The following is a 23268-nucleotide window of genomic DNA, read 5'->3' on the forward strand; positions in this document are numbered from 1 at the left end:
CGGCGGATGCGGAGGAGGATGACAGAGCGGCGGTCTTCTTCAACCCAGGCATGGGCTCTGGGCGCAAGGGTGGCCGGTTGTTTGTGCCTGGGTGTCACGCCCCGAACTAGTCCCGACCGGAACTAGCCCGTGACGCTCCAAATTAACCTGTTAATCGATACCAGTCCCAGGAAACAGTGTTGGTATCACAGGGAGACAGAATATCACAGCAACAGAGGTCTCTTTATTATAGAGTAGGAGTACAGTCATGTTGGGCTGCGGACAGATCCCGAGCTCACAACTGCATTACAAAAGGGAAACGGAAGCCAGGACTTGGACCAATCAACACAGGCGCGACTTGGGAACTAGGCCGAAACCCTAAAACTCATCGTAGCCGGCTTGCTCCTGGAAGAACTCCTCATCAGCAGGATCCGCTTCATCTTCTTCAGCAACTGGGGGGGAATTATTTATATAGAGCAAGGGTGAGTACGGGGGTACTCAGCAAGCCAGGGGAAATAAGTGTTTAATGCAGGCTTCAAGGAGAGGCTGTTGTTTTTGCAATTGATTTTATTTGAACTCCTTTTTTCTAAAAACGACTAAGTGAGTGCTTCTCAAACGACACGGATGAGACAGTGCGTCTCGTCCGGTCGGAGTATGTGCAATGTATCAATCTTTAGATCTTGAAACAAGGTTGGCTCCCGGCCAACAGCTTTTCAAACGGCCACCCGGGCCAACAACTTTTCAAACGGCCACCCGGGCCAACAACATTTCAAACGGCCACCCGGGCCTAGCTGATCCCGTCAGCTGCTGATTTTTCAAACATCGAACCCATTTTCTCAACAGCAATTTCACAAGCGGTAGTCAAACAAAACTACGCTAGGAATCACCTCACATCCGCCCATGACCGTGGGCATGGCTGTTCGAATAGTTTGTTAACCTCTGCAGAGGGGGTACACTTTACCCACACGACATTACTAACCCGGATCACCCAGCCCGTGGGGATCAGCCACGTCGGGAGACCTCCAAGCTTTCATGACAAGGCATTTCGAAAGCCGATACAGGTTTACCATATGCCGACGAGAGGGGTCCCAGACCAACAACAGGTTAGGTCCCAGACCATACTGTGCCAGGAAGCCCAGGGGTCCTCCCCGACACCACCCCGGCGAATCCACATGTCTCTCGGCATCAAGGCTCCCCTGATAAGCTAGTTACTCAGCCAAGGGTGTCCCATTCCACCCATGTGGTCGTACTTGTCTTATGTTTGGATGAAATTCCAAGGAAACGGTCCTTAAGTGCAAGAGCGGGAAACCGTACACCTGGTACGTTCCCCGGTCCGCGGTTTTGGAAATTCATTTAGTTCACAAGCACCGACCCAGGTGTCGGGTTTTCCAAGTCTTTTGTAAAACTCCCGTTTTACCCAAATTGTTACTCAGATTTTAAGTTTGAAGGCGACCGTCGATACTCGCACAGAGTGCACGAATATCGAGGCGCAACTGGGTGGTTACAAGGGGACATGGTATGGCAATTAACAATCGAAGGATCAAATGCAACAAGTCAGGTAGGTCCACCAATCTGCCTTGCAGATGGGACAAAAGATTAAGTGCGGTCCTATCAATACATAATATTTTTCAAGCAATATAATTAAATTTCAATTATAGGCTCAAGATGTTCAAAGGTGGCTTGCCTTGCTCGAGATCTGGAGCTTGATCCTCGAAATCCTCGCACTGCGGGTCTTCGGGCTCTGAAACTACACGCGAAACGGAACAACTCAACAAACGGCGAAAAAATAAAGCCCTATTAATGACCTCTAAGCGTGCCATTAGATAGATCTCGAGATTTGAGGAATTTTGGAAGTTGAACGGAGTCAAACGGATTTACGGTTGGGAAGATATTGAATTTCTAAGATTATTGGATTTTTGGTCTAAAGGAAAAAGGATTTAATTAAATCCTTTTTGGAAAAGAAAAAGAAAAGAAGGGAGAGGGGGGAATATAGACTTTTCTCGGGCGGCTAGGGTGCGGCCCAAGAGATTTGGGGCGGCTCGGCCGAGCTTAACGGGCCGGCCGGCCCAAGACGGCCCAAGCGCGCGCGCGCGGGAGGGAGGAGAGAGAGTCCGGTGGACCGGGCTCACCACGCGTGGCCCCGGGTGGGACCCGCTTGTCAGCGGCTCGGCTCACCGTGCGGAGGGAGCACGCGGCGCACGCGCGCGGGCGGGGAGGAACGCGGTGCACGCGCGCGGTCCGCGGCGGACGCAGGTGCGGCGGGCCCACGCGCAGCCTCACGGCTTGCGGTGGAATGCGCGCACGCGGAGGGACCGACCGGGGTCGGCCCGACCCGGTCTGGGCTGAGCTGGCGCCGACGTGGCGCCTACGTGGCCGCCACGCGGACCGGCGGGAGGTAGACGACGATCCGGCCGCGAATGGACGGCGGGCGGCGGCGGCGAGCGGCGGAGCGAACCACGGTGATACGGGCAAAAGCGAGCACACCGGGCGGTTACACGAGACGAGGGGAGACGAACCAACGGCTCGGATTTGCCGGGGGTTGCTCGACGGCGGCGGATTGCGGCGTCGGCAACCGGCGGCGGGAGAAGAGGGAAACGGCGACGAGGCCACGAGAGGTCGATTCCCGGCGGTGAGAGCATCTATGCGGCTTCGGGAACTCGACGCTAGCGTCGGATTGGGCGGAACTACGCCGAGCGAGGCCGGCGACGAGCGGGTGCTACGGAGCTCGGGCGGCGACGGCGGCGAGCACACGGCGAGCGACGGCAACGGTCGGGGCGGCGCCGGCTAACTACGGGAAGGCTACTCAAGCTACTACCGAAAGCTAGGGGAAGGAGATGGAGCGAGGAGGAAGAACGGAGAGAGACATCACCGAGAAGAGGAGGGGCGCTGTGATGAGAGGCCGACGGCGCGGGAGTAATCTCTCCGGCCTCGGGCCGGGGAAGAGGAAGGAGAGGGTGCGGCCGGAGTCCTCTTCCGCGTCCTTGCTCGTGCCGGCTCCTCCGACACGCGCAACGACGATCGGCGACGGCGAAACAGAGGGCGGCAATGGCGCGGAGGCGAAAAATGAGGGAGTTTGGAGGGGGAGGGCTTGGGCTTAAATGGACGGCAATGTCGGTTTGGGAGAGGGGAACCGGCATTGAACGGTCAAGGCGCGAGCTGGCGCTCGGCGCTTGCAGCCAAAGCGGCGGCAGGAGGATGACGCCGGCGAGGAGAAAGAAAAGGGGAAAAAAGAGGGGGAGAAAGGGGCTTGCCCCTTTGCCGATTCGGGAAAAAGGGGGGGAGCGGGAGCATCGCGGCAGAGGGAGGAGGGGCGCGGCTCCGTCCCTTGGCGGCTTGCGCGCGGAGTGGCGGGGGCCGGGCGATGACGACGGTGATGACGGGGGGGACGGCTTGGAGCGGAGCGGCGACACCGGCGACAGGCGCGCGCAGAGGCTGACGGTGGCGGCGACCGGGCGGTCGACCACTCGGCTCGCGCGCGCGGCTTGCAACGGGCGGCGTCCGCGCGGGCGCGCGCACGCGAACACGGCGCGCGGGAAGCGGCTTTGCGAGCAGGGAGCTCGCGCGAGGGGAGGGGGCGCCCGGCGCGGGCGACTCCCGCGCACGCGCGAGCAGCGTGCGGGCGAGGCTGAGCGGGGGGGGGGAAAGAGCGCGCCGGGGGGAGAGAGAGAGAGAGAGAGAGAGGGGGGCCGGGGGAGAGATGGGCCGAGCTGGATTCGGCCCATCGAACCCGGGGGAGGCAAACTAGACTTTTGCGGAGGAAATTGATTTGGAGGGATTTGGATTCGGAATTGAACTCGACGATAGATCGGGGATTGAGATCTTGAGATGGCACGGACACTAGACAACAAGCAAAGAAACAAATTTCGCAATTAGGGTTTTTAAGAGATAATTTTCCCGCTAGGCGCCACGACGGAACGGGCGCTACACTGGGATGACAAGCTGCGACCGCTCCGGCGCCTTGTGCTGTGGCGGCGACGGCCGGCAGCCGGCGGCGTGCCTGGGGCCGCCGGCTAGGTCTCTTTTTTTCATTTTTTTTCATTTTTTTTCCAGATCTAGAGCTGAAAGGTAGCAAAAAACTTTTCAACTTTTCAACGAGTCTTCAACTCTAACAGGAGCTAGCTCTCACTGGAGTTGGAGTTTGGAGCCCTACCAAACGAGGCCTTCATCACGGGCTCCTACACAAATTTAATATGGTGGCCCGATGTAAATATATCTCTTTCGTCTTCGTGGAAACCGTATGGACATATTATGCGTCGTGCAAACTTGGTTTAGCTTGTGAGCGGCATGCAAAACAAGATAAGCTATTAGCACATAGATAATTAAGTATTAATCATTATAAACTTTAAAAATTAACTTAATTGTTTTTTTGAAAAAGAAACATTTATATAAAACATTTAGAAAAAAAAAACACATCATTTAACAGTTTAAAATGTATGCTAATGGAAAACGAGAAAGTTGTAGTTTAGATTTGAAAAAACTAGACCTAATAAGTTGACATTAATGTACTCTCTTTCATCTAGACATTAGCCTTTAAGGCCCCCTTTGATTCAAAGGAAATTCATAGGAATTTTAAAGGATTTCATTCCAATTTTTCCTATATAGCCCTTTGAATCAAAGGAATGAATACTATGGAATTCTATGAAATTCCTATGGAATGCATTTTCCCATGTAAGTTTTGGAGGAAATTTAGCATGAGGTAGAACCTCATGTTAAAAATCCTTTGAGTTTTTATCTCTCCTCAAATTCCTGTGTTTTTCCTATGGCTCAATCAAACGACCATTTCTACGTTTTTCCTGTGTTTTGTAATTCTCTCTTTTACACTTGTATTCCTGTGAGAATCCTATGTTTTTCCTATTCCTTCGTTTTTTTCATTCCTATGATTTAAAGGGGGCTAAGTGTTGGAATTATATGTGCTAAATCCATGTAGTTAGACAATAGTTTCTAAAAGAAAAAAAATCAAGGCCCATCACATGAAAGGATGCACGTGAACTTTAGTATCAGCTTACTAATTCTATGAATATGAGATCACTTTTTTTAAAGTGCGGTGCTCTCTATGTTACTAGAGCAATATGGATGAGAGATAACTTTAAGAAAAGCGCACCTTAACCACTCACTTCACGGAGTTTTGTCATGTTGTCTTAGAGTGGCTAGAAATTCAAACCGGGTATGCTACCTTATTCTTTTCTGCTTAATGGATAGATTGATTAACGATACGTTTGCTAAACTGCTAAACGATACAATGTTTGTCCCTTTTTGCATGTTAACATGTGAGGGAGGATGTTCATATGGACCAGAGGATCCAATTGCCTACGTACATGTCCTTTTATTGGGCAATTGACTATATGTGATTTATGGACTATGAGTCCATGATTAACGACACGTTCGGCTTAACTCTCGGGCCCAGGCATGCTGGTAGGCCTTCGATGGTTCGGCCCAAATCCGTGCGACACTCAAACAAGTTAAGCCATTTCATTTTCAAGAAATCTCTTCGGTCTTTCTGACAGTTTTTTTTTCTTTTGCGAACATTTCTTTGACAATTTGCTAACGTGTGTGATCTGTATGTGTTTTCCAGTGCCTCGTTGCAGTGTTTTCGCGGATGCGGCTCCATGAGATGCTACCGGCTGGTCTCCGATCTCCACTCCTTATCATTTCACTCAGTCAATTTCAAGTTTCTGTACGAAACCTTTATATGGTTAAACTGGTAAATCTAACAGCTACAATTTTCATAAATCTTTTCTTAGATGTATCAGGTACTCTTTTATAATTCGATCGGCCTAACCAAGCTATTCTGTCTAAAGAAACTTGCAAAAATTAAAACAAACCAAAAACATGTCAAACGATATAATGCTTGAGGTTAATCATTCTGTTCCAGGAATATTGTGCTCAACTTCCATACGAAAAGGAACTTAAATATATAAAGGCTGAATTGCTGTTCTGCACATCTGTCTGAAAAAACCTGCACTATAATCGGTTTGCTGTTGCATGATTATCGTTAGAGTAGCTTCTTCAGTTGAAACTTGGTACTAATTAAACGAATTACATATTTGTGTATATTAATTAATTAATTATACTCTATATTAATTATTGATCGGTCAAAAAGTGATTAATAATATTCTATACTACTTAATTAATTATGACTATAATAATGCAATGGTGTACGCATATGTGGATCGAGTGCCCCCGAATGAACAAAACGGTTAGCATGTTTTCAAAGAAGCAAGATATGACACTATTGCTAATGGAATGGTTTTTTAAACTCTTGAAGATGTTTATTGTATGTTATCCAAATAATTATGAAATAATTTGATAAGATATATAATATGTGTTATATCACTTCACAAAAATTAATCTCTATAAGTTTAAAAAATAACAAATTTAACTATAGTAGTTAACGTATATTTATAGTCAAGTTTGTCTTTTAACTTGTAGAAGTTGAATTCTAACTTACATATTTGTGAAGTGATATATTAATCTATCTTGACAAATTTTTTTAAAAAAAATTCGTAGATGGCGTGTGAAGAACAAGGGGACATTCCCTTGAGAGTTTAGAATTGTTTCCCTTATTACTGGTGTCGATCGACAAACCGGTATTTTGTATATGTGCAGAATTAGTTACTCCCTCTGTTACAAAATATAAGCGATCTCCAATATTCAAAATTAGTACTACAATATAAGCATTTCTATGACACTATGACACTGATTCTATTATAAGGAAATTCATAGGTTTTCAACAAGTCAAGTGTTTGGGAGAGGAATATAAGCGATTCAAAATTTAACCATTATGGTGACAGAAAGGGAATATTTTCCCTTAACCTTAGTGTTTGTAAATAATCTATATAAATGCTTATATTTTGTAACGGAGGGAATCCTAATTACGCTGTAACACATCAGAACAAGAAATTCATAAAGATATGCAGTATTCTACTAGTTGATCATACGGTTCTGGTGGTTGACCTAAAGTACTGAACAAGATAATGCAAATTATTTGACTATTTCTTCAATGCGTCGCCAGTGGTTGGAATAGAAAAAGAGAAGAAGTTGTGGCTGCAAAGGGTTTAAGGGAGTTGAGCCTTTAGTTAGACACTTAGACAGTACTGAAAGGACAATTAATTAAGAAGTGAAATACTCCTACTACTCGCTTGTCCAATTAAGAAATTTGAAATATCCCTTACAAATTAAGAATTTCATGGAACGAAATTAGGTGGCCAATAAATGAGCATAGGCATATTTTCGGTGTGGATTATTTCTGATCGATATATAAAATTGACATGTTACAGCTTGGTACGTCAACTAGCAGAGGATATGCTAGTAGCAATAATTTTATTTTTTGAGAGAGAAGCGGAGGATATAATTTCGTTAGCCAAACAGAGTAAAACAAAATGCCCTAGTCGACTGGAAGAATGGTACTCCAGTTCAGCTATAGCAGAAACATTCCCGTGCATGCGTGATCTTCGGAGCATTTCTGTTCTTCCCTTTCACAACGATCGACTTCTGTTCGGTTTTAACTACTCGACTTGAAGAATGCTAACATACGACTTATAGTTTCTGATGCAGCAAACAGTGATCATCACGCGTAAGTCAATCTCTGGACGTTGCAGAGCCATGTGCAAGATTCAATAATGCATATGCGACAATCATTCATTGTTATGCAATCCATATCCATTCCTCTTTGCAGGCCTCCTAGATCACTATATAAGCAGTTAAGCACCACCATTGCCGCAGACATCCTTCACCCCCAAATCCAGTAATCACAACAGTATTTAGCTGCAAGGAATCAAGCTAGCTGTAGCAAACAGAGGAGATCATGGGGAACATTCTCCTGCAGCTGCTCGCCGTTGTTGCACTCTGCATTGCACCGGCGAGGTCGGACTGGCTCCCGGGCACCGCCACGTTCTACGGCGGCGCCGACGGCTCCGGCACCATGGGTACGTCGTCGTCTGCTCCACCCTCTGGAATAGCATTGTCAATTATGATTGACAAATGACAATGTTGCATGCATGCATACGTGTACTTTCTCTATTCTAAAATAAATCAAACTAAGGCGAACCTTACTCCCCAGCACGCAAAATAAAGTAGCGTTTAGCACATCATTAATTAAGTATTAGCTAAAATAAATTTAAAAATAGATTAATATGACTTTTGAAAGTAACTTTCGTATACAAAATTTTTGCAAAATCTATACCGTTTAGTAGCTTGAAAAACGTGCGAGCGGAAAACGAGAGAGGTGAGTTAGGAAAGTAGAGATAAGAACTCAGCCCTAATGTGGGATGTAACATCTAAGCTCCTAGTACTAAGGGTGTGTTTAGTTCACGCCAAAATTGAAAGTTTGGTTAAAATTGGAATGATGTGATGGAAAAGTTGGAAGTTTACGTGTGTAGGAAAGTTTTGATGTGATGGAAAAGTTGGAAGTTTGAAGAGAAAATTTGAAACTAAACACGACGTAAGATATTATTCAAATTTGTAGTATTAAGATATGTAACATTTTATAATAATAATAGATTGATTTATTTTGAAACGAAGGAAGTACGTCATATGCAACCTGAACTTGTGACAGAATATTTGGGTGCATCTGTACTTGCAGGTGGCGCGTGCGGGTACGGCAACCTGTACGACCAGCGCTACGGCATCAACAACGCAGCGCTGAGCACGCCGCTGTTCAACGACGGCGCGTCGTGCGGGCAGTGCTACCTCATCATCTGCGACTACGGCAAGGCGCCCGACTGGTGCAAGCTCGGCAAGGCGATCACCGTGACGGGCACCAACTACGGCGGCTGGTGCAACGCGACCCGCCCTTACTTCGACATGTCCCAGCCTGCCTGGGAGAACATTGGCATCTACAGCGCTGGCATCGTCCCCATCCTCTACCAACAGTAATAAGCATTAACCAACCTGACATCTTCTCTGCATTTCTATATATATGTCTGAACTCTGAAACGAATCAAGTGTGTAGTGCTGTTTGTATTGAAAAATTTGCAGGGTGAAGTGCTGGAGGTATGGGGGAGTGAGGTTCATCATCAACGGGTTCAACTACTTCGAGCTGGTGCTGGTGACCAACATGGCCGGGAGCGGGTCGATCGTGAGCATGTCGGTGAAGGGGTCATGCACGGGGTGGATCCAGATGACGAGGAATTGGGGCGCCAATTGGCAGTGTCTCGCTGGACTGGCCGGACAGGCGCTCAGCTTCAATGTCACCTCCACCGGCGGCCAGACCATCGTCTTCGACGACGCCGTGCCGGCGGGGTGGTCGTTCGGCCAAACCTTCAGCACCTACCACCAATTCGACTACTGATTGAGCTATATATGTTCAGACATCAGGAATATCAGATCCTCGTCTGAAATCTGAATGTCTATCTGATCGATCCAGCATTGGTAATCTGTTTCATTGTAAGATCGAGCATTATTTGGGAGTACCATTCATTTGATCGTTTTAATTGCTAGTCGGTGGATGTAAATCAAGTTGAATCCACTGCTATCTTTAATCGATGTGAAACTGTAGTAGTACCACTGAAGATCACATTCCATCAGACTTCGATTACATCATAAAACGTGTACCACATGCTGATGACAGCCGACGAGTCATATTCCTCGATGGAAGCAGAGTGGCAATTAAAGGCTACGACTAGAGAGGCTCACGAGAAAAATACATGTACAAGTACGCAATAATATCAACACCAAAGCCATCAAATAATTCGAGACTCGTACACAAGAAAACTGACAGGAAGACAGCGGTTGAGCTGATTCTGAACGAAGCCTTTCGTGTGGAGGTGATTACCAAACGAGACGAGCTACGCAGGACAGACAGCGTCAGCCGCTGTCTGGTGATGCATGACAGCAGAGACAGCTCTGGGGATCGCAACAAGAGCTTTTACTTGTGGACGGACGCTTGCAAAATCCATCGACGATCGTGGGACGTGGCTAGCTCGGCGATCAATCCAAAGGAGTACCAGGAGACTACTAGCTAGGAGTGTGGAACCTTATCCAACAACACAACAAGACAGGAGAAGATAAAGGCCCCGGATTCTCACGTAACAGCGTGTGTTTTGCGCTTGCGTTTTTTTTTTTTTTGACTTTTTTGCGCTTGCATTCGAATCACGTTCCTGTATCTTCATGTTTATGTCTTCTCATCAGTCATCCCTGCATGCGTTCGAGAGATCACCTTTTCCTTTTCTGGGTTCCAAAAGATCCGTTAAAATTTGGGGCTTATTTGGTTTAATACCCTATCAATATATGTTGGTAGTGCCAAACTCTAGGCAAGTTTTGGCACTACAATATTTTAGTAGGGTAGAATTGTAAATGAGTGCATTTGAATTTATACCAATTGAGAGCCAAATTTTAAATTGTGGTGAAGAATATTCTAAAATTATGCCAAATTGAGTATTGGCATTACCAAACATTTGGCTTCAAACCAAATCATCACATTTGCTATTTAAACCACCAAAAAATTGGTATGGCAATATTTTGGTATCAAACCAAAACGCCCCTTAATATAGGCAAAATACTGTAGAGATGCATTTGATAGTACAGTGATAAGGAGCGTATTCAATCTTCAACACGAAATATTGCACCAATAGTAACACGCTAGAAGCATATCTGAAAATTCTTGGTTGAAAAGGCAGAACAAAGAATATATGCTGATTCACTATTGTTTTCAAAAACAAGGAGCTGGGGCAGTGAGCGATGAGGTTGGGCGGCGAAGGGATGAGGTCGTCGGAATCCAGTAGGCCAGTAGTCGTAGGCCGGAGAGACAAAACAAAGATGGGCGGTTGCCCCTCCCTCCTCGACCACCGCTGGATTTTCTCATCCCAGACGTCGCAATTATTTCACTTTCCCATGACGTGGATCCTCCGCGGCATCCCCCGCCGTCGATCCGGCATCGGACGGGCCGCACCCCGCGGGGCCGCGTGGATCCCACACGAATACCTACCGGTGCCACGGCCAGGTCGGGCCCACGTGCCAGCTTCCCCTCCGCGGGACGCCAGCGCGAGCGGCTTTAGAGCGGCGCGGGGGGGTGGGCCCCACACCGGGATAGCAATCGTGGCCGTCCGTGTCGATCGGACGGTGGAGGGCGGTGTGAACAGGTGGTCGCTGCGGACTTGTCTCCTCTCTCTCTCTCTCTCTCTCTCTCTCTCCCTTTTGTGACCCCACCGGAGAAAGCCCTTCGCTGCGTCCATCCGTGGAAGGGAACGGAAAGGGGGAAGAAGAGCTGCAGCGAGCGACGAGGGCATCGCCGCCTCCGCCGCCGCCGCGCGCGACGGTTTATCCCGTCCCCGATCCGATCGTCGCCGGGGCTCCTCCTCCTCCACCCTCGCCGCGGGCAATATTTGGAACCCCCCAGGGAAGTATCTCTCACCGCCGATCGCCTCTCATGCCGTGCTGAGTGGAGCGCCTACCGAATCCCTACCCCCACCCGCCGCCGCCGCAGCAGCTCGTGCCGTATCCTGTTTACAGCGGTTTGTGGGTGATGGCTTCCAACGCCGACCAGCACGCGGCGGCGAACGGTGGTGGGGGGACGACGCCGGCTGCGACCGGTAGCCCCCCTGCCGGGAAGAAGGCGGCGGCCGCTGCAGCGTGGAAGAGGCCGGGGAACGGGGCGGCGGTGCCGGTCGTGGTGGCGCCTGGGAGCCCCATCATGGACGCCGACTCATGGCCGGCGCTGCCCGGGCTGGCGTCTCCGCCGCCGACGACGCTGACGCCGACGCCGATGCCGCCCAAGGCATCGCCCAAGGTGGCTCCTCTACCGCCACCCGCTGTAAGTGTTTGATCCAGTTGATTGTAGAATAATAGGGGGATTGAAATTTATTGCCGTTTGATGGGATTGATTGGGTTTTCCCGTTGGGGAATCATCTCAGGAGGCGGTGATCCCACCGATCTCCTTGGGGAATTCCGGCGCTCCGGATGCTAATCCTGATCACGAAGCACCGGTGCGGAATCCGCCGGCTAGGCGTGCCCTGGTGATGCCTGTGGGGGATGGGCTGGACAAGCGTGCCCCTGGCTCAGAGCCATCCCCAGTCTACACCCCTAATGCCAGGAGCAATGGAGGCGGTGATCACCACCAGAATGGTCGATATGGTTCCCATCCCCATAGCCGAGGTAGTGGCTATGGTGGTGGGGGGAACAGGAGGGGCAATGGTGGAGGTGGAGGTGGAGGTCGCCGTGGACAGGAGCACCATGGTGGTTTTGATGGGCAACGCCGTGGCGGTGGCCGCAGGGACGGCCATGGGCCTGGACACCAGCAGCGCGGCCACCATCCATCTTACATAAGGGCTCCTCTGGCTGTTGTGACTGCGGCGCCTCCTCCACCACCACCATTTGTTAACCCTGCTACTCCACAAACACCACCTTATGGAGCTCCCATAGGCTTCCCTGGTATGCCATGCATGTGGTTTATGAGATCATAGAGTTGTTCTATTGTTATGTCACCTTAATTTGCTTCGTTTCAAATAGCAGAGATAGCACCTCATGTCTACTATTTTACGTCTCCCCTGGAAGGTGTTCAAGCACTGCCTTTTGTGCCTCACCCAGCAAGCCCTCCAGCTATGTTAATTCCTCAATTTGATCCTCTTCGAGCGGAGCTGCTGAAGCAGATAGAGTACTACTTTAGGTACTTTTTTGTCTACATTTACGTGAAATATTTGTTCCATATCATTGCCGAGGTAAATTTACTGAGCCACTTGTTCAACTTTTGCAGTGATGACAATTTGTGCAAAGACATATTCTTGAGGCGGCATATGGATGACCAGGGTTGGGTGCCATTACCCCTGATTGCAGGATTTAATCAGGTGAGTTTGCAGGTTCTACATGATGTTTTTTTTAACTAAAAATATTGTCAATGAACCTTTACTTCGTTGCTATTGTTCAGCAGATTAATGACAAATTTACCAACTGCCTTGTAAGGTTCTGCTCACTGTCACCATCGAGTGAGGGACATAGAAAACTTTTTTTTTCTTATTAGTATTAGATATCTTCTTGCCTGGTTGCCTGATTGTGTGAGAAACTGCATGCACATTTAGATATTATTCAAAACTTCTGATAAGTGATAACTTATATCCTGTGTAATTCACTACATAAATGACAACAAACATGCAATTGTCTCTATTTTTTAAGCTGAATACATACAATTGCTCATGCATTGTTAATTGTGTCGACAAATATGATGGAAGAGACCTCAATCTATTACTGTTGTATAGGCATATTTCTTTATGGATTTTCCGAATCATATCCTTCACAGTTAGTTAGTTTGGTGAGTACCATTTACCATTGCATCATGGGAATGAGGTTTGTATTCCCCTCAGGTTGCTTTAACCATGCCAAGACTCTTTTTTGGGGTTATTTCTTCCTCTTTCAACTACATATTTCCTAACTTTGGTCTTGTATTATGTTCTTTATAATGTTTCTGTGCCTTCCGATGCACTATGTACAAAAGTCTTATAGGTTTGCATACTGTATTTATGCTTTTTTTTTTTGTCTTGGTCTGTTACTTCTTATTTTTTGTGTGTGCTGGGGAGGGGGGGGGGGTATTCTGCAACAATAAGACTGAAGCATCCAAAATACAATTCATTTTTCTATATGAACAAACTTTCTGCACCTTGGTAATTAAGCATTTAAGTTCCAAGAGAATGACTACGTCTGAGGACTGAATCATTTCCCATGAATTGTTACAAGTGTTAATGTTTTTCTAAAAGAACAACCAGGAGTTATAATTGCACTCAAATGTCAGATATGTTGGCTGGTCATAAGCAGGGCAAAGAGAGAAACTAGCCACTGGAATGCAAAAAGAACTGTAGAAAAGAGACAACAAAGGTAGAGGCTGACTAAACAGTGAAAAGGTTCTTAAAAGTGCTAATGTTGTTGTAAGACAATTACACAATAGGAATGTTTTGTGATGCAGATAGTTAGAATAATGGAAATAAAGTGAATTTGAAGATGCTCTGAGTTGTTTTTGCTTTGCACCGGCACATGGGACATTCCACAATATGGAATCATGGACACATATTTCACATGACTATACATGGATGATTAAAAAAAGAGAGAGAAAACTTATTCTATGCCATAACATCATGCATGTCCTGCCAAAAAATATATATCAATATTCATTGGCCAGGAATTAAAATAGATATTTTGCTTCTTTTACAACTCTGACTGATTCTGACTTATATTGTTTCGTGTAGGTAAAAAAGCTGACTAATAACGTGCAGTTTATCTTGGAAACAGTTCTGCAATCTACCGTGGTTGAAGTACAGGTGATCTTTAATTCTCATAATTTACCTTTGAAGTAATTTCATATTTTGAGTTTCAAACAGACTTATCTGCCATATACAAGTGCTGTAATTTATAAATATGCAAGTAATATTCATGTTCTGCTATGTGCGGACTGCGGAATGTACTGCTGGTTTAGAGCATGTACTATAAGGATTTAGGTGTTGCCTCCAAAAGTGCCACATAGGATTAGGTGATGAGGTGTAGAGAGAGGATGAGCCACCCTTCATGCAAGGGACAACCTCCGCACAATCTCCAAGAGAAAAAGAGAGAATGAGATAGTGTGGGAGTGAACCAACACAAAAAAAAATGATGTTTGTGTATTAGAGGTAATATGTTGTACATGTTGCCTCTTAATTAATGGATAGATGACATGGCTAAAATTAGAGGTAGTAGCCAACTCTACTATAAGATTTGTTCTTAGTGAGCAGTTTTTTTTAAGTATTTAAACTTGATTTAGTGAGCAGCTTACCATTACAAATCTTCTCTTCACTAGATATTTCAGAAAGGGTAAACATGACATTCAAATGGGCTGTAAATGGCGTGGCATGCTGTATAAAAGGAACATTCTAGGGAAATATTTTTGGTTTCTGATCTTCAAACTGACATTATTTAGTTTCAGTTTGTAAGGGATGCTGTACTTTACTGATGATCTTTAGAGCAGCATTATTTAGTTCCAATACTTTACATTCAAAAGCTTGTTCACCTTTTATTACAACCAATTGGGTAGCTCTTTATGCTATATCTGCATGACATATTAGTTTGCGTGTCTACCTAGGTAACTCGGCCTATATCTGCATAGCGTCTTAGCTTGTATGCGCACCTTTGGCGTAACGTTAGTAGTAGGAATATTGGAGTACTCAGACTGTTGTGCATGCCCAACTTAAGTCCAGTTGCATCCTTGTAGAATCTTAGTCCAATCTTGTGTGTACATTGGATCTGGATCCACATGTTGAAATGTGCGCACGACGAACATTGCCATGGCGCAAAGGAATGCACCATTGATTTTTAAATAGTATATTTTTTAGCACCCTAGATGATCTCACATGCCAGGAAGCAGGCCTTCTCTATTTTTTCTTCCTTCTTAACGCAGGACTTCAAAAATGAATTGAGAGCTGTTTCATTACTAAGTTTTACTTGCCAAGTTCCTTTGGTTAAAACTTAATGTATATCACTTACAGGTACACTCTTAACTGATTAGCCACTAGGAAAAACTGAATGTCTCTGAACGTAATGCTAGAACATATTACGAGGAGAATCTTATCTAGTGATAGCAAACAAGTTGTCAATAGGTGTATTCAATAATGATCTTAAGGTTTTCCTATAGATTGGAATTGTGATAGCTTGACAACACTGTTATTTATCATTCTACTTACCCGCATATTCACTTAAGTTAAAAATATCTAAATAGTAACCACCAACTCATCTAGAAATCACTCATCTATCCTCCTTGATTAGAAATCACTGTAATAAACTTCTACAGTAGTAGCCTTTTCTTTTGTCAATCTTCTGAAACAATATGACTTGAAGGAAAATTTCGTTTAGCCTGTGACACCCCAATTGACTCCCCAAGACGTTAGAAACATCATGTACTTTTGGTTTCCTATCATGGCTTCTTGCTTGAAATGAGAATGACATGAATATGTTTTTTTTTTAATTCTAATTCACATTTTCTCCATACATCTGAGTTCTCGCTGTGTTTCTTGCATACTTACTTTACAGGGTGACAAATTGCGGAAGCGTGAAAGATGGGAGATCTGGTTGCTTCCAAAACAAGGTTATTCTGCTGGAAATTCTTCTGGTTCGCTGTCCCCTGTGACATCCAACATTGATTCACTGGCATCTCAGTTTCAATCTGTTGGACTTGAGGGGGCAGGCTACCATGCAAGTCAAGGAATGCCCGGTGAAGCTCTCCTTACTAGGTCAGCAACTTCAGTTAGTCTAGGTTATCAGGCACCCCCCTTGGGAGGGTTATACAGCAACGGGAGTGGACCACTTTTTGGGCAGAAGTCTGCAAGAAGTTTACTCCGGAGCGATACCTTTTGAGGTTTTACACAAGAAAGATTACAACGGCATGCCGAGTTTTCTCTGGTTACGGCACGCGTACCTCATCTACTGGGGTGAGGAGTGAGGACTAAAATCCAGTTGATTTGGAAGAAAACAACCAAAAAAAGGAAATAAAACATACAAAAAAGAGAGATAGAAATACCCAAAAAAATATAAAAATATAAAAACCAAAAAAATCGAAAAACTTAAAAACAAGAGGAAAAAACATAGTAGGTAGTATTATGTGCAGGACTTATGTATTTTGTGGTTGTGCTCTTGCTGGGACGTGAGTACGTGACATTACCTGTTAAGTACTCGTTTGATTGTTGCTCTTTTGCAGACTGAGTTGTTATGGATGTTGTCAGTCGGAAGCTGTTAAAGACGAGACAAACTTATTTCAAAAAACTGATGACATTATTATCAGTTGTGCATCTTCTGCTGCCCAAATTGTGCATATGCATTGTATTTCTTTTGAAAATCGTATTCATGTTATGTATACTTTATGCTGATTTGGTCGAACGTGGACATCGATCTGCCGCTATGAAACATCTGCCTTCTTCGGCAAAATTGCTGTTATGTGCTTCTGGCACAGAGATCCTTCCTATTTACTTGGGGGAAAAAATCTTATTCATCTCTATAGTTGTGCTCAAGAGTATAACAAAGTTGTGGGCAGGCCATTGTATGGTCTGCAATTGGTATTATCTGTGAATGATACGTTTTATTAGTAATAATGTCCCTTACGAAACTTTGGTGATATCAAATTATGTCATTATCAAATTTTAGGAAAGTAAGACGGACATGTGTGGTGTTAGGTTTGAGACATTCTGGTAAGGTTTCAACAGTAGAAACTACTGAAAATGCCACAACTTGATAAGATTGTGTTGACTTGGTATTGATCTAGTGAACTAGTGGTAGTATGTGTTACCTTGCCAAATTTTAAATGTCAAAATTTAAAATTAACATGAAAGAGAACAAGCCCGAAGATAGATCACTTCTAACCATTCTATCAGTAGCAATTTATTTTTTAAAAAAAAGAAGGCTAAAGTTTTGCCTCGTATATATTGATAGAGCAGGAGGAAAAACCAAACAACCAAATAAGTTATTTACATGTCCCTGCCGTAAAAAAAACTGAGTCCGCAAAAAGGGAAACTACGTAGGTTCTTCCAACGGGGTTAACTCAGCGAGTTTTGCGGATCCCGTCTTGATCCAAGCTAACGCCTCCTCTTAGATTTTAGCGATGATGGTGGTTGGGGTGGTGGCCACGTGGCAGAATATCCTAGCGTCAATGGCTTCAATCTAACACTAAAGCTACATGGTACTCCTTCTGTCCCAAATTATAGGGCGCTTCTTTTTTTTTTTAAAGAAAAATCAAACTCGGTAGTTTTTACTAATAATCATACTAACTATATATATATATATATATATATATATATATATATATATATATATATATATATATATATATATACTAAGTATTATACATGTTATATCACTAGATTCATATTTTTGAAGTACTTTTTATATGATACTCCATCCGTTTCAGGTTACAAGATATAAGACGTTTTGACTTTGGTTAAAGTCAAACTGCTTTAAGTTTGATCAAATTTATAGAAAAAAATGGCAGAAGAACTTGAGAAGTTTCCAATAATTAAAGATCCAGATCACGGAATGGATACGAAATCTTGTTTTGGGTAAAAAATATTACTATTTTTTTCTATAAATTTGGTCAAACTTAAAGCAGTTTGACTTTGACCAAAGTCAAAACTCTTGTAACCTAAAACGGAGGGAATGGCAATTTAATATTAGTTGAAATATAAAATGAAATAAATTATAAGTTAAAGTATATCGTCGAAGACTATAAAGGCCTTATAATTGAAACGGATGAAGTAATAGCAGCATTATGAGCCAAAGAAACATTTGCTCATCTCGATCGTACTCAAACACGTTTCATACAAAAATTTTAGGCAAAACTTTGACAGCCACGAGGGACTCATCCTACAACTCCCAACTAATAATCAGTGTACAAAGCGTAGCGGCGAACAGACTGCACACAGACACACTTGAGACTACAAGCTCAAAACAAAGCAGCACACTTAAAAAAAAAAAACAATAAGACATGGCATGGCCGCATGGGTGCATGACTAGCTAACTATAATGGCTATACTACATGACGGCGCAGGAGTTGGGGTTCTCGTCGCTGAAGGCGGAGGCAAGCTTCTCCTCTTCCTCGGTGGCGCGGGCGAGCGGCGCGGCGTCCGGGTCGGCGAGCGCGTTGCGGACGTAGCCGGGGGGAGCCTTCTTGTCGTACGCGCCGGGGGCGTAGGGGTGGGGCACCACGTCGTACGGCACGTACGGCCACGGCTCCGCCTTCTTCCCGGCGCGACGCCGCAGCCGCCCCACCACCTCCTCCTGCTCCACGTAACCCGTCACCGTCACCTTGTTCTGCTTCGCGTCCACCTCCACGCTGCTCACGCCCTTCATCTCCTCCACTGCTTTCCGGACCTTCCTCTCGCACCCTTCGCAGTCCATCCGAACCTTCACCTCCACCTTCTGTGTACCATTTTTTTTTTCTAGTTAACACCCCGTTCCATTTCATAAAATCATAATGTAGGAATTTATGTGATTTTACAACTTACGCAGTTGCATTTATCGTTCAACCCAAAAAAAAAAAAAAAGCTGACGAGGAAAGATGAAAGATCGTAGTTCAAAAGGCGTTGTACCTGGAACTGCTTGGGCTTCTTCTTGAGAAGGATCTTGGCCGGCAGCACGCGCAGCTCGGCGATGATGTCGTCCACGCCCATTCTCTCCGATGGCGGTTGTTGGTATCAGTAGCTCAGCACTTGGACCAATGAAACTAGCCAGGATTTGGGCTCTCACAATGCCTTTCTTTCACAGGAGGGTTTACCGGTTTATAGGCTTTCCAAACGAAGGGTATCTGATGATCGATGATGCCACCTTTCCCAGGTACTTATACCGATAGAGATGGCTGTGAAAAGGATAAACTTGAGACGCTTCTTGTGCTTCTGACGAAAAAACAGTGTACTGAAAATACAAGCAGAATGGGCTGAGCGCACGCATCTCGCGAGTGTACCGTGGTAGAGAATAGTAACATGGATGGACGAGTCTGGATTGCTCTGCATGCTTCCCAAATCCCAACTCATTAGTTGGAAATGGAGCTCTGTCCGGTTGCTTCTATTTGGATGTTTCCACGCGTGATAGGCTTTCTTTTGTGAATCACCTTTTCGCGAACCTTCTACGCTCCTTTGCTGTTTTGGTCGGGCCGTGCTGTGCATCTTTTTTGTGAGATTTCATTCAGTTCCACCAAGCATTGTCTAGACAGAGAGAAGAAAAAGATCTCTGTTGTGAATCTTCCTGCATGAAGAAGCCTTATACGATTCAGGCTGTGATATATACACTACACTCGCCTTCAATGTACTATAGCACGTCTGAAATAGCTGAATGATTTTGCGAACAATATAGAGAAATTCACATATATAAAGTTTTTTGCGAAAATCGCACTGTTAATTCACCATTTTATTCACTGGAGAAGAACACTTCCTTACTCAGTTAATCAGGTACTTCAACAACAATAGAAGAGATTTTTTACCTTTGAGCTTTTTTACCTGCTTCTGGTTTGATCATGCTACCGATAGAAGAGATTGAAATGTTACAGTGATGGAAGCCAAATACAGCACAAAACCACTTCCTTTTTTTCTGGAGGAAAAAAATCGGTGTAAAGTCTGTGTCTACCAGTATACAATTTGCAGTCATACAAATAAAATCCTCTGTTACCAATCTAATTGCCAACAATATTAAGGAAACAATGTCGTATTGCGAATACATTAGTATAGGCTGAAACCGAAGAACTGCCCAACTAGAAGAGCTATTCCCATGCATATTGCTACAAGTGAAGCCGCCCAGGTCAGTTTCTCTGTTATCCTAGGGACCTTTTCTTTCAAGGCCTCACTACAAGAACCTACAAAAGCAGTGTAACTCCCCATCGAAAATACAGTCCCCATCAAAAACATGCCAAGAAATGCTGCACCAGCGAAGCGTGAGGGAAGGGCCAATGAAGGCAACACCATCAGTAGAGCATCTGGTTGGAGACCATGAACAACTCCAGTGGCAAATGTTGCAAAACCAACTTTCTTCTTCCTGGGAGCAGCAGGGGTTTGTAAAGGCTCACTGCTGGTTATGTTGCAGTCCACGCCTTCCAGGGCGAGCGACGATTCCTGAACCTCTGTAGCTTCTCGGATGCCCATACCTCCTATGATTAGAAGGGTCAGACCAACCACTCTTGTTCCCCATGTCCGGAGAATCTCAATGTGCAATCGATCCTTGAGTAATAAGAATAGCAGGCCAAAAATAACTTGTCCTGCATCATGACCACAACCCCAAAGGGCACCGACCAGTCCACTTTCCAGTCTTGATCTTCCAATCGACAGTGGTGCCAAAGCAACGAGATGGTCAGGCCCAGACAAGGTATGCAAGCATCCAGCAATGAAACCAGCCCAACCACTGCTTAGTATCTCTGATGTAAATAGTCCACCAGTTTTGGTTATTGATTGCACTGATGCATGGGCAGGATAAGGAATGCTAGATTGCAGGGTGCCGGTAACAAGCGCCACCAATAGGAAAAGAGCAGCTCTGGAAGCCTGTGATATAGCAAAATGTTGACTAAATCAGAATAATGATGGGGAAATACGATTTTAAAAAACCAAAGCATATATGCACAAAACCAAACCAGAAAACAAGCATAATGCCCTTGCTTCTGATGAAAAATAATGTAGTCACCTCCACAACACCTTAGCTATATTTGAAGAGCTTTAGTAAAATCTCAAAAACATTACACATGTAAATCAGTAAATGCAATCCCATCTAGCATCAGATACTCACAAATGCTACTAGACAAGGTCCATTTCGTATACGCATATCTCATAATCCATCCGAAGCCACATTCCATACCTAACTAGATCAACTACTACACTTTTAAACATGTGCTGCATAGCAAGTTATCTAAAGTACCATAAAAACATGTCAGTTAAGAAAACATTAAAATAGCAACGCATTCTTCCAATAAATCATGAAGAGAACATTGGGCTAGGGAATGATGAATGCAACTGATTATCATGGCATTTTCACAGTTGACGGTTGACACACAGTCGAACATTTTTATGACCTGAGTTAAATAACATAATAGCCATGATGTTGCGAGAGAAAATGATGCAAATATGTTATAAAACAGTGCAAAAATTAAAGACACTAATTCATGATATCATCTCTCACTTTGTTCACAGTTGCAAGAACTATCACATAGTGAGCCTGACACATTTATGATTAAAAATTGTGTCCGCAATGGAACCCCAATATGGTACAGTGCTCACTACAAAAATGATAAAAACAAGGTCTACTTTTCAATTTGGCTAAGGCTATGAGATACAGTTTCTTTGGGAACGGAAGAACTGTGAGGAGTGAGATCTAATCAGATGTTACCAATTTAGCATCAATATTAACTACCAAATGTATCACTCAAAAACTAAAGACCGCATGGACATTAAACGATCTTACAACACACCTTGTTAGTTGCCCAAAACCCTAACTACGATCACAGGTATCTTGGAGTTCTCACAACATTCTGGGTTAGTTTTGATAATGAAGCACTAAAATCATCTCTCCCCAAAACATACCAAATCATCACTTAGTTTCAAGTGAAATACTATACTTCAGATGTTTACCTACAACAAAATTCCGTTTTGTAACTTGCTATATACAGGCAGTGGCGAAGCTATATAGTGTTTGGGGGGTGCACATGAACCCCCGAAATTCCTAATTTCTCACTTAAAAAGACTAGAATATACAATGTTGTACTGAAATTTTCTAGATTCTCAATGGTAGTGCACCCCCCTTGTTTTGATGCTAGCTTCGCCCCTGTATACAGGTCTCACAATTCCACAAAGACCGCATATCGGTTCTTTTTCATACCCATCTAGTATACAGTATCTTAAATCATAAACATGATTGTACATAATGGAGCACAAATTAAGAGTGCTCACATGTTCCCCTCTGTTCTGCTAAAATAAAGATTTTCTTGTGCATTGGCTTTGTATTTTTCCATATGAAGTATATGGAAGCGCCAGAAAACACCAGCTTAATCATTTATAGAGGTAGAGCCAACACAAAAACAGCATTTCATTTGGAGATCTCTTTCATTTGCTACAAAGCATACTACTCTTCTCATCCCATACACAGCCGTGGCATTGTCAAAGCCCAGTCGAGGCATGTGTCATGCTATTCGATCTCAAACAGAAGGTTGTCATTTGTCAAGCTGAACGAACTTTCTCAAGGGGCATAATTACCACAATTAAGTACTACGACTAGCACTAGTTGAGAACCTACCATGGCAATTCTACCGCGCGCATCATTTTCGAGCCAAACATTGCAATTCCAGTAGATGAAAAAAAAGAAAACCCAAAATTGGGGCAGTCACCTTGGGGAGCAGACTCCACAGCAACTTCCACGGAGGTCCAACCGCCGCCGCCGGAGCGGCCTCCCGCGGCGGGGCCGACACACCATCGTGCGGCCGCGCCGCGATCGGCCCGAGACGCGGCTGCGCCCGTAGCCTCCCCGCCCACGGCTCGACGCCGCCGCCGCCGCCGAGACCCGCGACGGCGAGGCGGCGGGATGGGGATCCGCCCCCCGGCAGAGGGATCCGGGCGGCGACGGACTTGGAGATCAGCCGCTCCATGCGCGCCGCCGCGAGGAGGAGACGGAGAAGAAAGAAGGCAAACTAAACTAGAACTAGAAGAGTCCAAGGCAGCGAGAGATCGTGCCAACTTTGCCGCAATGGGTGGAGGTGTTGTGTACTTGTGTATTACTGTATTGTGTTGGTCTCGGGCTCGGGCTCTCGGCGAAACGGATGGCGACTTTGGAAGAGGAGAGGAGGGCGTCGCGTCGCATTGGCTGCGAGAGGGGGGTGGTTGGGTGGTT

General features: G+C 45.0%; 4 protein-coding genes across 6 annotated transcripts; 2 read left to right on the forward strand and 2 right to left on the reverse strand.

The window, feature by feature from the left end:
* Nucleotides 1–7712: 7712 nt before the first annotated feature.
* LOC4331668 (expansin-A20-like) lies at nucleotides 7713–10037 on the forward strand. The gene is made up of 3 exons (NM_001417223.1): nucleotides 7713–7904; nucleotides 8561–8849; nucleotides 8956–10037. The coding sequence occupies exons 1-3, from the start codon at nucleotides 7784–7786 to the stop codon at nucleotides 9266–9268; spliced, it is 723 nt and encodes a 240-aa protein (NP_001404152.1). The 5' UTR covers nucleotides 7713–7783; the 3' UTR covers nucleotides 9269–10037.
* Nucleotides 10038–11114: 1077 nt separating this feature from the next.
* LOC4331669 (la-related protein 1C) lies at nucleotides 11115–16825 on the forward strand. Of its 3 annotated transcripts, none has more exons than NM_001417222.1 (6): nucleotides 11115–11728; nucleotides 11829–12345; nucleotides 12427–12580; nucleotides 12668–12758; nucleotides 14148–14219; nucleotides 15958–16825. In NM_001417222.1, exons 1-6 carry the CDS (start codon nucleotides 11441–11443, stop codon nucleotides 16279–16281), a joined length of 1446 nt encoding a protein of 481 aa, NP_001404151.1. In that variant the 5' UTR covers nucleotides 11115–11440; the 3' UTR covers nucleotides 16282–16825. The 3 variants fall into 3 exon arrangements, with proteins under 3 accessions (NP_001404151.1, XP_015632468.1, XP_015632471.1); XM_015776982.3 differs by having other exon boundaries at nucleotides 11143–11728; nucleotides 12424–12580; nucleotides 15958–16712; XM_015776985.3 differs by having other exon boundaries at nucleotides 11143–11728; nucleotides 12469–12580; nucleotides 15958–16712.
* A 1328-nt stretch (nucleotides 16826–18153) lies between these two features.
* On the reverse strand, nucleotides 18154–19221 carry LOC4331670 (heavy metal-associated isoprenylated plant protein 27). The gene is made up of 2 exons (XM_026024267.2): nucleotides 19002–19221; nucleotides 18154–18831 (listed from the first exon to the last, which is right to left on the reverse strand). Exons 1-2 carry the CDS (start codon nucleotides 19080–19082, stop codon nucleotides 18445–18447), a joined length of 468 nt encoding a protein of 155 aa, XP_025880052.1. The 5' UTR covers nucleotides 19083–19221; the 3' UTR covers nucleotides 18154–18444.
* A 747-nt stretch (nucleotides 19222–19968) lies between these two features.
* On the reverse strand, nucleotides 19969–23123 carry LOC4331671 (chloroplast protein FOR GROWTH AND FERTILITY 2). The gene is made up of 2 exons (XM_015777604.3): nucleotides 22769–23123; nucleotides 19969–20936 (listed from the first exon to the last, which is right to left on the reverse strand). Exons 1-2 carry the CDS (start codon nucleotides 23024–23026, stop codon nucleotides 20124–20126), a joined length of 1071 nt encoding a protein of 356 aa, XP_015633090.1. The 5' UTR covers nucleotides 23027–23123; the 3' UTR covers nucleotides 19969–20123.
* Nucleotides 23124–23268: the final 145 nt, after the last annotated feature.

Source organism: Oryza sativa, chromosome 3 (genome assembly GCF_034140825.1).
Source record: "Oryza sativa Japonica Group chromosome 3, ASM3414082v1".
Lineage (NCBI taxonomy): Eukaryota > Viridiplantae > Streptophyta > Magnoliopsida > Poales > Poaceae > Oryza > Oryza sativa.

What these genes read in the sequence shown, in the direction of transcription:
- LOC4331668 (NM_001417223.1), top strand. Translation starts at nt 7,784, where the DNA reads ATGGGGAACATTCTCCTGCAGCTGCTCGCCGTTGTTGCACTCTGCATT. An exon ending in CGACGGCTCCGGCACCATGG is followed by an intron (nt 7,905 to 8,560) that starts GTACGTCGTCGT and finishes CTGTACTTGCAG; the next exon opens with GTGGCGCGTGCGGGTACGGC. An exon ending in GTCCCCATCCTCTACCAACA is followed by an intron (nt 8,850 to 8,955) that starts GTAATAAGCATT and finishes AAAAATTTGCAG; the next exon opens with GGTGAAGTGCTGGAGGTATG.
- LOC4331669 (XM_015776982.3), top strand. Translation starts at nt 11,441, where the DNA reads ATGGCTTCCAACGCCGACCAGCACGCGGCGGCGAACGGTGGTGGGGGG. An exon ending in CAGATAGAGTACTACTTTAG is followed by an intron (nt 12,581 to 12,667) that starts GTACTTTTTTGT and finishes CAACTTTTGCAG; the next exon opens with TGATGACAATTTGTGCAAAG. An exon ending in TGATTGCAGGATTTAATCAG is followed by an intron (nt 12,759 to 14,147) that starts GTGAGTTTGCAG and finishes TGTTTCGTGTAG; the next exon opens with GTAAAAAAGCTGACTAATAA.
- LOC4331670 (XM_026024267.2), bottom strand. Translation starts at nt 19,082, where the DNA reads ATGGGCGTGGACGACATCATCGCCGAGCTGCGCGTGCTGCCGGCCAAG. An exon ending in AGAAGCCCAAGCAGTTCCAG is followed by an intron (nt 18,832 to 19,001) that starts GTACAACGCCTT and finishes AATGGTACACAG; the next exon opens with AAGGTGGAGGTGAAGGTTCG.
- LOC4331671 (XM_015777604.3), bottom strand. Translation starts at nt 23,026, where the DNA reads ATGGAGCGGCTGATCTCCAAGTCCGTCGCCGCCCGGATCCCTCTGCCG. An exon ending in TGTGGAGTCTGCTCCCCAAG is followed by an intron (nt 20,937 to 22,768) that starts GTGACTGCCCCA and finishes GCTATATCACAG; the next exon opens with GCTTCCAGAGCTGCTCTTTT.